General features: G+C 48.1%; 2 protein-coding genes across 3 annotated transcripts; one reads left to right on the forward strand and one right to left on the reverse strand.

The window, feature by feature from the left end:
* Positions 1–3,059: 3,059 nt before the first annotated feature.
* On the forward strand, positions 3,060–6,298 carry LOC107298432 (focal adhesion kinase 1-like; the record flags this gene model as incomplete). Its single annotated transcript, XM_015827811.1, has 3 exons — positions 3,060–3,305; positions 4,531–4,611; positions 5,950–6,298. Coding segments are annotated over 3 exons (540 nt in total), but the record flags the coding sequence as incomplete, so codon positions are not given.
* Positions 6,299–9,812: 3,514 nt separating this feature from the next.
* Positions 9,813–14,551, reverse strand: RPLP1 (ribosomal protein lateral stalk subunit P1). Of its 2 annotated transcripts, none has more exons than XM_015827814.2 (4): positions 14,342–14,551; positions 11,697–11,771; positions 10,064–10,178; positions 9,813–9,936 (listed from the first exon to the last, which is right to left on the reverse strand). In XM_015827814.2, exons 1-4 carry the CDS (start codon positions 14,411–14,413, stop codon positions 9,857–9,859), a joined length of 342 nt encoding a protein of 113 aa, XP_015683300.1. In that variant the 5' UTR covers positions 14,414–14,551; the 3' UTR covers positions 9,813–9,856. The 2 variants fall into 2 exon arrangements, with proteins under 2 accessions (XP_015683300.1, XP_015683299.1); XM_015827813.1 differs by lacking the exon at positions 14,342–14,551 and adding an exon at positions 12,692–12,900.
* Between the last annotated feature and the right edge of the window lie 819 nt (positions 14,552–15,370).

The raw sequence follows: 15,370 nt of genomic DNA on the forward strand, positions 1-15,370 counted from the left end.
TAGTAGTAGTAGTAGTAGTAGTAGTAGCAGCAGCAGTAGCAGTAATAATAAAGTTGGAAGGGACCTTGGAGGTCATCTAGTTCAACCCCCTGCCCAGGCAGGAACCCTACACCATTTCAGACAAATGGCTGTCCAGTCTCTTCTTAAAAACTTCCAGTGTTGGAGCATTCACCGCTTCTGGAGGCAGGTTGTTCCACTGGTTAATTGTTCTAACTGTCAGGAAGTTTCTCCTTAGTTCCAGGTTGCTTCTCTCCTTGCTTATTTTCCACCCGTTGCTTCTTGTCCTGCCTTCAGGCGCCTTGGAAAATAGCTTGACTCCCTCTTCTTTGGGGCAGCCCCTGAGATATTGGAAGACTGCTATCATATCCCCCCTCGTCCTTCTCTTCATTAAACTAGACATACCCAATTCCAGCAACCGTTCCTGATATGTTTTAGCCTCCAGACCTCTAATCATCTTTGTTGCTCTTCTCTGTACTCTTTCTAAAGTCTTATACCCTGAATTATACCTTGAATTAGTCTGAATTAATATACTCCCCCCTCCCCCCCGACAGTATGGCATTACCGTTTGCAGCATCCTGTGGTCCCATAGCTATGATTTACGAGACCTCCCAAATTCCGTGGTGACACCCGTCTGCCTTCTCCGCTTTATTTGAAGAGATCGCCTTTCTTACGCCCTCACTTGAATGCAATCCTAGGCTGCATTAACGGAGGGATAGAATCAAGATCACATGAAGTGTTAATACCACTTTATGTACAGGTACAGATTACCTGGGTCAATAGCAGTAACAGAAGGATCTGGACAGACTTGAACATTGGGTGCTATCTAAGAAAATGAAATTCAATGGTGAAAAAAGCAAGGTTCTACATTTAGGCAAGAAAAACCAAATGTACAGGTATAGTTTAGGAGGTACCTTGCTCAATAGTAGCAACTGTGAGAGGGATCTAAGAGTCCTGGTAGACAATCACTTAAATAGGAGCCAGCCGCGTGCTGCAGCTGCCAAAAAAGCCAACACAGTGCTGGGCTGCATTAACAGAGGGATAGAATCAAGATCACGTGAAGGGTTAATACCACTTTACAATGCCTTGGTAAGGCCACACTTGGAATACTGCATCCAGTTTTGGTCACCACGATGTAAAAAAGATGCTGAGACTCTAGAAAGAGTACAGAGAAGAGCAACAAAGATGATTAGGGGACTGGAGGCTAAAACATATCAGGAACGGCTGCTGGAACTGGGTATGTCTAGTTTAAGGGAAGGACGAGGGGGGACATGATAGCAGCCTTCCAATATCTCAGGGGCTGCCCCAAAGAAGAGGGAGTCAAGCCATTCTCCAAAGCATCTGAAGGCAGGACAAGAAGCAACGGGTGGAAACTCATCAAGGAGAGAAGCAACCTAGAACTAAGGAGAAACTTCCTGACAGTGAGAACAATTAACCAGTGGAACAACCTGCCTCCAGAAGCTGTGAATGCTCCAACACTGGAAGTTTTTAAGAAGAGACTGGACAGCCATTGGTCTGAAATGGTATAGGGTTTCCTGCCTGAGCAGGGGGTTGGACCAGATGACCTCCAAGGTCCCTTCCAACTTCATTATTATTATTGTTGTTGTTGTTGTTGTTGTTATTATTATTATTATTATTATTATTATATAATTAATTTATATAGCATTTTTTATTATTTTTATAAATGCTTAAGGTGGCGAACGTATCAAATGCTCCTTCCGGAGAAATATTGGGAAAAATGCCAGAGTATGTGTGAACAAGATACTTGTCCTTTAGGCATGTGTATGGATGAATTCACACACACACACACACACACACACACAGACATACACACACAGAGTTTGTTCATGTTCCCATCACTGCCTCTCATCTCTCATAACCCTGCACAACTTTGGGGTAGTTCTGGGTTACTATGAAGGAGAAAACAAATTTTATAGTGATTATTTAAGTATCATCCATTTTGCAATGCTGGCGAATATCTGTAGCTCGGCTGTTAAGTTGAGGGTGGAGGTCTGTTCTCCGAACTGGTGGGTTTGTCTCCTAACGTTTTGTTACCAGGCGAGGTAACATCTTCAGTGGAGTTGAAGGGATGTCGGTGTTCTTCTGTTTCTTAGGGCTGTGCTGGCTGAGGAATTCTGGGAGTTGAAATCCACAAGTCGTAAAGTTGGCACGGTTGGAGGCCCCTGCCCTAGGCCTTCTCTTCAATAGACTAGACATACCCAATTCCCGCAACCGTTCTTCGTATGTTGTAGCCTCCCGTCCCCTAATCATCTTTATTGCTCTTCTCTGCACTCTTTCTAGAGTCACAATATCCTTTTTGTGTTGTGGCGACCAAAACTGGACGCGGTATTCCAAGTGTGGCCTAACCAGTGCAGAATAAAGTGGTGCTAGCTTTCGGATTAAACTTGGGCCGTTTTATGACTTGTGGACTTCAACTCCCAGAATTCCTCAGCCAGGCACGCTGGCTGAAGAATTCTGGAAGTTGGAAGTCCCACAAGTCTTAAAGTTGCCAAGGTTGGGGACTCCTGCTCTTAAAATATTACCTAGCCTGGGAACGAAACATTCAGAAACCAACCCACAAGCTCGGAGAACGAACCTCCACCCTCATTATCATTTTTACCTTTGATGGAATAGTTATAAAAGGAACAGATTTGTTACACTACCCTTCCCTAATTCCAAAGTAGCCAACGTTGGAGCATTTCTAACTCCCATCTTTTTTGGTGCACACATCACATTCACAGATCAAAAGGGAAGAAAACCAAATCAACCTTATTTTTAGTGCTTTGGAAACCATAAATAATCAGGGTTAAATCAAAAATCCTGTCCATGTTGAGGTCTCAGCGTGTGATAAAAATATCAAATGCCTGCTCTCTTTTGTCGTGGTTCCCCGTGGGGCCGCTGTGATAGTTCTAGGGCAGGGGGTCTTCAAACTGGGCCCTTTTATGACTTGTGGACTTCAGCTCCCAGAATTCCTCAGCCAGGCACGGGTGCCTGGCTGAGGAATTCTGGGAGTTGAAGTCCACAAGTCATCAAAGGGCCAAGTTTGAAGACTCCTGTCCTAGGGCTTCATTGATGGTAACCTCTGGAGCCAAAAAGATCTTCAGAAGTACTTTGGCGCCGTCTGGTGGGCAATCCATGCTCTTTTCTTCCAGATTCAGCCACAGGAGATCAGCCCTCCTCCCACGGCTAACTTGGATCGCTCAAACGACAAGGTGTACGAGAACGTCACCGGCTTGGTCAAGGCGGTTATAGAAATGTCTAGCAAAATCCAGCCAGCGCCACCGGAGGAGTATGTCCCCATGGTGAAGGTAAGAGACACACTGCCGAAGATAGGCACGATGCCCCCGTGTTCTGAGGAAGCCTTTCAGATACACGTCGTGAATGGAGAGTGGAACAACAGCCAGCTTCCCTTATTATGGGCTGTGCTGGCTGAGGCTCGTTCTGCCACGTACAGGGGGTCGTTGTTTCTCCCTCCGGGACTGGGAAAGTTTCCTGTTGATGGCTTCAAACTTTCTTTTCTCCAATGACTTCAGAAATAGACCTGTATTTATTTGTAACTAAACAAGCCAAGATGTAGGCCTAGGGATCGCTGTAAGACAGAGGTCTTCAAACTTGGCCCTTTGATGACTTGTAGACTTCAACTCCCAGAATTCCTCAGCCAGGCACACGTGCCTGGCTGAGGAATTCTGGGAGTTGAAGTCCACAAGTCATCAAAGGGCCAAGCTTGAAGACCCCTGACTTAAGATAATGGATACTGATGCATGTACAGATAGTTCTCGACTTACGATTGGTCACTTAGGGGAGTTATGAACCTGTTCTGAAGTTCCCATAGTTCTCACAGCACTTAGGGTGCTTGGCAACATGGCTGCATGGCTGCCATTTGCAGTGTCCAATAGTCATGTGACTGTTTTGTAACAGTTTTGCTGCATCATCGATAACAATGGGTTCACTTAACAACTGCGGCATTCAATTTACAACTGCCCATGTTTGCTTAATGATGGCTGTAAAAGCCGCCGAGTTGGGTTGGTCACATGACCCTCCCAATTTACGACCATCAGGCCCTAACGACCAACATTCATATATGTCAAACACTTACATGCATTACTAAAAAATGTGGAGTGTAGTTTATCTTAAATCTGGGTCCGGTGCTGAAAGCAAAGGATTTGCTTTGTTGCTTCAGTTGGACTGCAAACGACTCACTTTTGAGCCTTATAAAATAATTGTGTGGTTTGATGTTTATTGTACATGGTGTGTTACCTCCATGCGGGATTTGAGCAAGTTCCTTTTGGTCCTAATCTCCGGGAAAAATGGATTTTCAAAGTTTAGAGCTTTGTACGCTGAGAACTTTAGCCCAAAATATCTCAGGGTCCCTCCTGTTGAAGGATCTGTCCTGGTTAGATGTTTCAGAGCATTGGAAATATAGAGATATATATTTGCTTTATGCACTTTGGAGAAGGATGGGTGTCTGTGTCTTGTGCTTCTGTTGGAGCGATGGTGCTCAATCTGATTTAATCACGCTTCATTATCTTGTAGGAAGTCGGTTTGGCCTTGCGAACTTTATTGGCAACAGTTGATGAAACCATTCTGGTCCTCCCACCAAGCACTCACAGAGAGGTATGACCACTTTTTCCTGTTTGTTTGTTTTTTTGCATCTTTCTTACTGGGTTGTGGCCTACCCATGATTTTATCTAAATTCTAAAGCCTGTGTTTAGATTTTGCTTCATTTTCTCCTAGTGTGTACATGTCAGCCAGTTCACTAGATCCCAGTTTGGAATAAAGGTAAAGAACGTGGAACAACCACCAAAAAGTGTACCAAGTTTGTGGTTGTGTAAATCAGTAAAAACGAGTGGCTTCATTTGACGGCAGTTCAAAGGAGATTCCCATGGGAATCCAGAAGAAGAGAGAGCGCGCGAGGCAAGAGGAAGCTTAAAATATTTACGTAGGCAAACAAATATAGAATATATACATACAGTCACGCAGGACACTCTGCTCTGCTCACCTCCAAGGCGGTTGACAAATGGTTGACAAATGATTAAATCATGTAAAGTAAGTCGAAACTGCCACTTGGATTCTTATCAAGGGACTTCTTAGAAAATTCCAGGAAAATGCTGAGTGGGGAATTCTGGGAGTTGGAAGTCCACAAAGCTTGAAAGTTTGCAGAGGTTGAGAAACCATGTTCTAGCAAAAGACAGAATTCCTTCCTTGAATCTCAGCATTTTTAAAGAATGGCAAAACTATCCATGGTTTTGCAGGACCTCAATTTTAATGGATAGAGTTGCAATGGTTTATACACTGTTGTCGTATGCCTGAATGTCTTTTGGACCAAACCTTTTTTGCTCTTTAATTTCTATCACGTGTCTAAGAGATTGAAGGCATTAAATTGTGCAGGGGTCTTCAAACTTGGCCCTTTTATGAGTTGTGGACTTCAACAAGTGTGTGCCTGGCTGAGGAATTCTGGGAGTTGAAGTCCACAAGTCATAAAAGGGCCAAGTTTGAAGACCCCTGGTCCAGTGCTTAATGTGCAGGACTAGGAGCTGGTTCTAGCCTGGATGCCAGATGGGGGATTTGGACCAGGTATTCTTCCTAAATTCTAGAGACCGTGGCTAATAGTTTCTGTGAGTGTTGCAAAAAATGCATGAAATTGGCCAGGAAAATCACGAGGGCAGCTGCTTCCACGCCAGAGTAGATTTGCATTCACCAGTAGAAAGGCCACACACGATGCTATCTTACCAATAAAGTCGAATATTCGTAGCTCGGGGTTGAAAGGAGAGGTCCAGTCCTTGATGCTCTCTGAGCTCGGTGGCTTTCTTGCAAACTTGGTTTGGGCAATGAAATATTTGCAAGAAAACCACCCAGCTTCTGTCCTTCAGTCTTTTGGGATCAAACTAGGGACTTTTCCCCGCTTCTGATGTATTTGATAAGAGCTTCTTAACTCTACGCGCTCTCTTTCAGATCGAGATGGCTCAGAAACTGTTGAATTCCGACCTGGCAGAATTGATTAACAAGATGAAGCTGGCTCAGCAGTACGTCATGACCAGCTTGCAGCAGGAATACAAGAAGCAGATGCTGACGGCCGCTCACGCCCTCGCCGTAGACGCCAAAAACTTATTGGATGTTATCGACCAGGCCAGGCTAAAATCTCTTGGCCAGTCCAGGCCTCACTAGAAGCGGATTTTGCATTGCACAGGTCGAAAAAGGATTGTTAGCCTTTAGCAAGCGACGGCCACCCTTTCAGCAGGAACGAGAACGGACAGCTCAAGTCCAGAATTGTCAACTTGTTGGTTCTCTCAAGTTTTTGTTTTTTTAAAAAATCAATGCCAAGAAAAATCCAAAACCGAAACGCAACAAAAATGTTAGAAACCCAGTTTTTCGGTTTCACGTCATTCAGAACGTGAAATGTTTTTAAGACAGGGGTCCCCAACCCCCCGGTCTGTGGACCGGTACCGGGCCGTGGCACGCCAGCAACCGGTCCACACAAACAAGCAAAGCCCCATCCGCGAGATGCAGGCAGCACACAAATCCACGCCCTCTCCGGTCCGCGGAAAAACCTCTCTCCACGGAACCGGTCCCTGGTGGTGCCCAAAAGGTCGGGGAAGGCTCTGTTTTAAGAGATGGAATTGCTTTTTTTTCTTCTTCTTCTTCAAACCAAGAAAAAAACTGACAAAGGAACTCTTTTGAGCTGCAAACCTGAAACCGTGTGAAGAATTCTGGGAAACCTCAGGGCTGAGAATTCTTTTCCACAACGTATAAACTGCCTGTGACTGGAACTCTTTTTTTTTTTTTTTTATCGGAACACTTAATAATGCCACAAAATGCTAATCACAATTTACAGAGATTAAACAAAGCTATATTTTCAAAAAAGTATCTCATTTCAAAGCAAATTTAAAAAAAAAGAAAAAAAAGCCCTCATCTTGTTTTCCTACTCCCGTGTGGGACGTATGCGAACCATTGGGACTGTAGAACACAACCCAGAACTGTTTTCACCAGAATAACATGCCAGTTTGTGGTTTTTTTTTTTAGTCATTTTCTTTCTACGTTAAGAAATGGAGCTGCATTTAGAAGTTCTGTAACCATACCATGTTTCCCCATTTTTATATAATTTATAAAGAAAAGATTAAAGCCATGATAAAATATTTTAAAACTGCTTGAATCCAACTCATCAAGTGCCTGACTGTGGAACTGTTAAGAATGCATGCATGCATGCATCCTTTGTGGGAGAGAATGAGGCATTTCGAAGTATGCAAAATGGCAAGCCTTCAATAAAATGAGAAAGGAGGTGGCCCAAAACAGCTCGGCTCCTCTAAAGAGAGTAAAAATGTCTATGTAAATCCAATTTCTACTTTTAGGTTTGTGTAACAAACAAGAGAAACGCGAGTCCCTTCGAGAATACAAGGACCTAGTACTTTGAGAGGTTCCAATGAATTACGGTATCCTTGGCTGTATTACTGGGACGACTGGAAACCCCTGCAAGAAAATCCTAGTCGTGACGCAACTTTTTTTCCATTCCCGGCAATGGGGTGGGCACGGTTTTGCCATGATGCATCTGACCCACGGGCCGGCAGATTGACACCTCTGTCCTAGACCTACAGGTGGACCTTGATTTGGATGCTTGGCAACTGGCTCGTATTTAATAATAAAGTTGGAAGGGACCTTGGAGGTCATCTAGTCCAACCCCCTGCTCAGGTAGGAAACCCTAGACCATTCCAGACAAATGGCTGTCCAATCTCTTCTTAAAGACTTCCAATGTTGGAGCATTCACCGCTTCTGGTGGCAGGTTGTTCCACTGGTTCATTGTTCTGTCAGGAAGTTTCTTAGTTCTAGGTTGCTTCTCTCCTTGGTCAGTTTCCATCCGTTGCTTCTTGTCCTGCCTTCAGGCGCTTTGGAGAATAGCTTGACTCCCTCTTCTTTGGGGCAGCCCCTGAGATACTGGAACACTGCTATCATGTCCCCCCTCGTCCTTCTCTTCATTAAACTAGACCAGGGATAGGCAACCTTGGCTCTTTTATGACTTGTGGACTTCAACTCCCAGGAGTCATAAAAGAGCCATGGTTGCCTACCCCTGAACTAGACATACCCAATTCCAGCAACCGTTCCTTATATGTTTTAGCCTCCGGTCCCCTAATCATCTTTGTTGCTCTTCTCTGCACTCTTTCTAGAGTCTCAACATCTTGTTTACATCGTGGTGAGCAAAACTGGATACAGGATTCCAAGTGTGGCCTTACCAAGTGGCCTTACCAAGTTGCAATGTCCCTGGGTCCCGTGATCATCTTTCATCAGCTTCTGACAAGCAAAGGCAGTGGGGAAGCGAGATTCATTTAACAACTGTGGCAAGATTGTAAAATGGGGCAAAACTCCAGTGTCTCACTTAGCAACAATTTGGGGCTCTATTGTGGTTGTAAACGAGACAGTGGAGTTTTGCCCCATTTTGCAGTCTTTCTTGCCAGTTGTTCCATGAATCTCACTTCCCCACTGACTTTGTCAGAAGCTGGCAAAAGATGATCACATGACCCAGGGGTGCTGCGACGGTCATAAAATACGAGCCAGCTGCCAAGCATCCAAATTTCGATCATGTGATCCCGAGGGTCACAAAGTGTGAAAAAAAACCGGTCGTAAATTACTTTTCCCAGTGCCACTGCACCTTCGAATGGCTGCAAGTTGAGAACTACCTTAATAATAACAAAGGTGGAAGGTGGACCTTACGGTATCTTTGGCTATATTACTGGGACTGGAAACCCCTGCAAGAAAATCCTAGACATGACGTGTTGCGACTTTTTTTCCATTCCCGGCAATGGGGTGGGCACGGTTTTGCTATGATGCATCTGGCCCACGGGCTGGCAGTTTGACACCTAGACCTACAGGTGGACCTTGATTTGGATTCTTGGCAACTGGCTCGTATTTAATAATAATAAAGTTGGAAGGGACCATGGATATCATCTAGTCCAACCCCCTGCTCAGGCAGGAAACCCTAGACCATTTCAGACAAATGGCTGTCCAGTCTCTTCTTAAAAACCTCCAGTGTTGGAGCATTTACAGCTGCTGGAGGCAGGTTGTTCCATTGGTTAATTGTTCTGTCAGGAAGTTTCTCCTTTGTTCCAGGTTGCTTCTCTCTTTGATCAGTTTGCGTTGCTTCTTGTCCTGCCTTCAGGCGCTTTGGAGAATAGTAGTAGTTTCAAAAACTGCAGCTGACAAATGGCAAGCCTCCTCACCAAAAGGCATTTGATCCCTTTCCCCCCCCTCCCACATAGGCAGGACAGCCTAGGCCAGGGGTGTCAAACTTGCCATTGTCATGTGACATGCTGCGACACATCGTGACTTTGCTGGCAATGGGATGGGTGCGGCTTCCGCATGCTGAAAGCGGCCCGCAGGCCAGCAGTTTGACACCCCTGGCCTAGGCCAGTGGTAGGCAACCTTGGCTCTTTTATGACTCGTGGACTTCAACTCCTAGAATTCCTGAGCCAGCCATGCTGAGGGGAAAGGGAGAGGTTTCCAAGCTGAGCCATGCTAGCTCAGGAATTCTGGGAGTTGAAGTCCACCAGTCATAAAAGGGCCAAGGTTGCCTACCACTGACCTAGAGCAAGGGTGGGGAACCATGGCCCTTTTGACTTGTGGACTTCAATTCCCAGAATTCCTCAGCCAGCATGGCTGCCCCATTGACTTTGCTTGTCAGAAGGTTGCCTACCCCTGGCCTAGGCGGAGAACAGATTGCTCCTGAGTAAACTTTATGTAAGAACGGATGCAAGCGATTTGTAGCAGTGGAAAGCCACGGAGGCTGTGTGCACTTGGAGCATTCGTAAACAAAGACCACGTTTCATTGAAGTGTTTTTTTTCTCTTTATTATAAAGAGTAGAAAAAAACCAGCTTAGTCAAAAAGACCAAAGCCCATGTCGTCGTCGGATTCTTCCGACTCTTCTTTCTTTTCTTCTTCTTTCTTCTCTTCAGCTACAAAACAATTAATAGTGTGGATTAAGTAAAGCAGGGACATTTTTCCCCCACCCCAGTTCATTGAAAAGTAGCCCAAATAACGAACACCAGGCTGGAGGCGTTTGGGACGAGCCATTTCACTCACCAGGAGCAGCACCGCTGGCAGGGGGCCCTCCTCCCGCTGGGGCCGATGCGGCTGGAGCACCACCACCAACTCCTACGTTACAGATGAGGCTTCCGATGTCGATGTTGGTTAAAGCCTGGTCACAAGTTGGAAAAGGATCAAAGCTTTAGCATCCCTATCAAACAAGGGCCCGGCCTTCATTGTATATAACCTGAGGACCATTTTTCAGCCTTGGCTACTTTTGAAGACGTGGGGACTTCAAGTTCCAGAATGGGAAATTGAAGTCTGGGACTTAAACGAGTCCCCATGACTTAAAAGTTGCCATGGTTTGATACTGTTCTAAGAGAAAGTTGTAAAAGCTCTAAACCCCACATGGAACTTGTATCACAAAACTATTTTATTTATTGAATGTTTCTCACACACACACACACACACACACCACCCAACGTGACTCTGGATAGCTTACAAGTTATAAAACAAAAGATTAAAACTACAGTTATCTTAAAAGGCTAACGCATGGCAAATGGACCAAGTTTATTAAACCGAGATGTTTTATTACTCATCCAAGTAACTTACTGCATTTCATTTTGGGGAGAAACTCCCCTGCAGTCAAGTAAAGAAAGAGTTAGTACATTCAAACGACTCTCTACCAAAATTTTTCATTTTGACTGAAGTAGCAAAAACATCTCAAGTTTAATAAACTTTGCTCCAATTGCCATGATTTAAATTTTTAAGATACGTTTGGTCCGTATCTTAGGAAATTCCTAATGTGTATAGTAGCCTCCCTTTCCTATGTTTTTAGTCAGAAGAAAGGCTGATGGTTAATCACGGCTTCAGCCTATGAATGCTGCAGATTCCCGTGATTCCTTTGCATAGACGAGGAGGAGGCGCTAAGAAAGCACAAGTAGTCCTCTACTTACCACCTTTCGTTTAGCGCAGTGGTTCTCAACCTTTTTAATGCTGTGACCCCCAACCGGTCGTAAGTCAAGGACTAAACCGGTCGTAAGTCGAGGACTAAACCGGTTGTAAGTCAAGGACTACCCAACCGGTCGTAAGTCGAGGACTTTCCCTGCCCGGGAGCGCCACGCATGCGTGGTTCCGCCCCCTGCGCCGGCCGAGGCGTAGCTGGCAAGCGGCAGAGACGGAGCAGGCCGACCACCAGCTGGCCCAGCCCAAGGGAGGTAAGGCACCCGCCGGAAAAGGGGGGAAAATGGCGGACAGCCTTGCTTGGCGACCCCCGTGAAGTGGTCGATCGACCCCAAATGGGTTCGCGACCCATAGGTTGAGAACCGCTGGTTTAGCGGCTGTTGAAAAAAGTGACTTAGGACCATTTTTCACCCTTCTAACCATGGCAATGTTTCCATGCTCATGTATCAAAATTCAGACACTTGGCAACTGACCTGTGTTTATGTCGGTTCCCTTTTGGAAAGCAACATCAATGGGGAAGCCATGTAACTGATTCACTTAACTGTGGCAGGAAAGGTCGTAAAAGTGGGAAAACTTCACTTCACAACCGTCTTATTAGCAGTAGAGATTTGGGACTCAATTATGGTCCTAAGCCGAGGACTGCCGGCCTCTTCCAGCCCCAGGGTTGCATCTCTCTCTCTCAAACACACACACACACACTGGGAACCTTCCTCCTCCTCCGTTTTACCTTCGCGAAGAGACCGGGCCAGAAAGGCTCCACATTCACTCCAGCCGCTTTGATGAGAGCATTGATTTTATCCTCCTGGAAACGAAAGAAGACATCGTTGCGCTTGAGATCGCTTCGGGCGTTCAAGGGGGAACACCTCGCGCTTCGCTTACCCCAGGGGTCTTCCAACGTGGCCCTTTGATGACTTGTGGACTTCAACTCCCAGAATTCCTCAGCCAGGCAAGGGGCCAAGTTTGAAGACCCCTGGTCTAGTGCTTAACGTGCAGGACTAGGAGCTGTGTATAAACTGTATTTGGCAATGAGGAGATAGAAAAGGAACTCATCCAATCTGCAGACAAATCTGGTTATGGGGGGGCATAAACACCCCTTTAGAACAGGGGTCTTCAAACCTGGCCCTTTTATGACTCGTGGACTTCAACTCCCAGAATTCCTCAGCCAGGCACGCGTGCCTGGCTGAGGAATTCTGGGAGTTGAAGTCCACGAGTCATAAAAGGGCCAGGTTTGAAGACCCCTGCTGTAAGACATGGTGAAATATAGACCTTTTTTGCCTCTTGAATGGCCTTTGAGCATCCCAGAAGGGCCAGGGGGGGGGGGCTGGCTCTTATTTTGAAAAGCAGTCACTAGGCATACAACTTTCCCTCCTCTGACCTTAAGTCAGGAATCTTCCAACTTGGCCCTTTCATGACTTGTGGACTTCAACTCCCAGAATTCCTCAGCCAGGTACGCGAGCCTGGCTGAGGAATTCTGGGAGTTGAAGTCCACAAGTCGTCAAAGGGCCCAGTTTGAAGACCCCTAGCTTACCCGCTCGGGCAGAGGAGGGAGCGGGGCGTCCAAAGCCACAAGGACCGTTAGGGGTCTTCCCACCAGGCCCAGGTCGGAACTGCAACACCCCCCCGGAGGGGATCGAGAGGCCCCGCCGCGCGTTGGCGCGCCACAAGCGAGGCGGGCCTCCACGCGGGCCCGGTCACGAGGCCTTCCCGCCGCGCCGCTCTCACCGTGACGGTGACTTCGTCGTCGTGCAGGATGAGGGCGGAGTAGATGCAGGCGAGCTCGGAGACGGAGGCCATGGCTGGAGATGGGGGGAGCGTGCGGTGCCAGTCGCCGGGAACGCGGCCTTAGCTTCGGCTGAAGAACGCAGCACCTTCCACGCCACACGAGAGAGCAGCAGGACTGAGAAGGGGTGCCGGCCTGGCCCGGCGCTTATAAACCTCGCTCGGCAACCAATCACGAGCCGCTTGGGTCAGAGCGTCACCAATGGCAGAGGAGGCGGAAGGCACTGGCCAATCCGGCTCGGCCGCGGGGAGGGACTCCATTTAGGGCTAAGCCTCCCGCGAGAACTTGGAGAGCCAATCACAGCGACTAGTGCTTCCTAGGGAGAGAAGAATTCGGACCAATCGGCGAGGGCGATATTGATGTCGGCCTCTGAGGCTTTTTGAAGCCCGCCCCATAATATTTAATATTATATTATATTTAATTATATTATATTTAATTATATTTAATATATTTAATAATCGATTAATATTTCCCCCAAAAAAACCCACCCTAAAAAAAACAAACAGAACCATTCGTCGCCCACATCCCAAATCAACCCGACAGGGATGACAGAAAACGAAGAAGCGATTTCGGCCACTCTGGGCCGATGGAACTGTATTTCTCAATCGGAGTCCTCCAAGAGGAGGGGCTGGACTTCAACTCGGTAGCGCGCCTCTCTTCCGGAGGAAGCCGCATTTTGGCCGGAAATCAGCGAGGACGCGTGAAGATGCCTCATGGCGAAGAAAAGCTTCCGCCACTCCCGCTTCCTCTTTCCGGCTGACGCTATCGGGGCGCGCCGGAAAAGGCTGCTAGGCGGGAAAAAGGCGGCGCAGGCGCTCCTCTACGTCACGGTTAGGGACGACGGGAGTTGCAGTCCGAAGCGCTCCCGCCGGTCGGAATGGGCGCTCTAGAGTCGCTCTGGGCCAGGAAAACCGAAGTGGCCGCTGGAGGGAAAATTATTTTCTGGGCTGCTGCCACCTGTCGGGCATCCNCAAACCTGGCCCTTTTATGACTCGTGGACTTCAACTCCCAGAATTCCTCAGCCAGGCACGCGTGCCTGGCTGAGGAATTCTGGGAGTTGAAGTCCACGAGTCATAAAAGGGCCAGGTTTGAAGACCCCTGCTGTAAGACATGGTGAAATATAGACCTTTTTTGCCTCTTGAATGGCCTTTGAGCATCCCAGAAGGGCCATGGGGGGGGGGGGGCTGGCTCTTATTTTGAAAAACAGTCACTAGGCATACAACTTTCCCTCCTCTGACCTTAAGTCAGGAATCTTCCAACTTGGCCCTTTCATGACTTGTGGACTTCAACTCCCAGAATTCCTCAGCCAGGTACGCGAGCCTGGCTGAGGAATTCTGGGAGTTGAAGTCCACAAGTCGTCAAAGGGCCCAGTTTGAAGACCCCTGGCTTACCCGCTCGGGCAGAGGAGGGAGCGGGGCGGCCAAAGCCACAAGGACCGTTGGGGATCTTCCCTCCTCCACCCTCCCAGGTCGGGACTGCAACGCCCCCCCCCGGAGGGGATCGAGAGGCCCCGCCACGCGTTGGCGCGCCACAAGCGAGGCGGGCCTCCACGCGGGCCCGGTCACGAGGCCTTCCCGCCGCGCCGCTCTCACCGTGACGGTGACTTCGTCGTCGTGCAGGATGAGGGCGGAGTAGATGCAGGCGAGCTCGGAGACGGAGGCCATGGCTGGAGATGGGGGGGAGCGTGCGGTGCCAGTCGCCGGGAACGCGGCCTTAGCTTCGGCTGAAGAACGCAGCACCTTCCACGCCACACGAGAGAGCAGCAGGACTGAGAAGGGGTGCCGGCCTGGCCCGGCGCTTATAAACCTCGCTCGGCAACCAATCACGAGCCGCTTGGGTCAGAGCGTCACCAATGGCAGAGGAGGCGGAAGGCACTGGCCAATCCGGCTCGGCCGCGGGGAGGGCCTCCATTTAGGGCTAAGCCTCCCGCGAGAACTTGGAGAGCCAATCACAGCGACTAGTGCTTCCTAGGGAGAGAAGAATTCGGACCAATCGGCGAGGGCGATATTGACGTCGGCCTCTGAGGCTTTTTGAAGCCCGCCCCATAATATTTAATATTATATTATATTTAATTATATTATATTTAATTATATTTAATATATTTAATAATCGATTAATATTTCCCCCCAAAAAACCCACCCTAAAAAAAACAAACAGAACCATTCGTCGCCCACATCCCAAATCAACCCGACAGGGATGACAGAAAACGAAGAAGCGATTTCGGCCACTCTGGGCCGATGGAACTGTATTTCTCAATCGGAGTCCTCCAAGAGGAGGGGCTGGACTTCAACTCGGTAGCGCTCCTCTCTTCCGGAGGAAGCCGCATTTTGGCCGGAAATCAGCGAGGACGCGTGAAGATGCCTCATGGCGAAGAAAAGCTTCCGCCACTCCCGCTTCCTCTTTCCGGCTGACGCTATCGGGCCGCGCCGGAAAAGGCTGCTAGGCGGGAAAAAGGCGGCGCAGGCGCTCCTCTACGTCACGGTTAGGGACGACGGGAGTTGCAGTCCGAAGCGCTCCCGCCGGTCGGAATGGGCGCTCTAGAGTCGCTCTGGGCCAGGAAAACCGAAGTGGCCGCTGGAGGGAAAATTATTTTCTGGGCTGCTGCCACCTGTCGGGCATCC

The sequence above is a fragment of the Protobothrops mucrosquamatus genome, unplaced genomic scaffold, assembly GCF_001527695.2.
Source record: "Protobothrops mucrosquamatus isolate PMUCROS unplaced genomic scaffold, P.Mucros_1.0 scaffold3964, whole genome shotgun sequence".
Taxonomy (NCBI): Eukaryota; Metazoa; Chordata; class Lepidosauria; order Squamata; family Viperidae; genus Protobothrops; species Protobothrops mucrosquamatus.

Excerpts from the sequence above, each read along its gene's own strand:
- RPLP1 (XM_015827814.2), bottom strand. The coding sequence starts at position 14,413 with ATGGCCTCCGTCTCCGAGCTCGCCTGCATCTACTCCGCCCTCATCCTG. Across the intron at positions 10,179-11,696 it reads GGCCCGGTCTCTTCGCGAAG|GCTTTAACCAACATCGACAT; the intron begins GTAAAACGGAGG and ends ACTTGTGACCAG. Across the intron at positions 9,937-10,063 it reads TGCCAGCGGTGCTGCTCCTG|CTGAAGAGAAGAAAGAAGAA; the intron begins GTGAGTGAAATG and ends ATTGTTTTGTAG.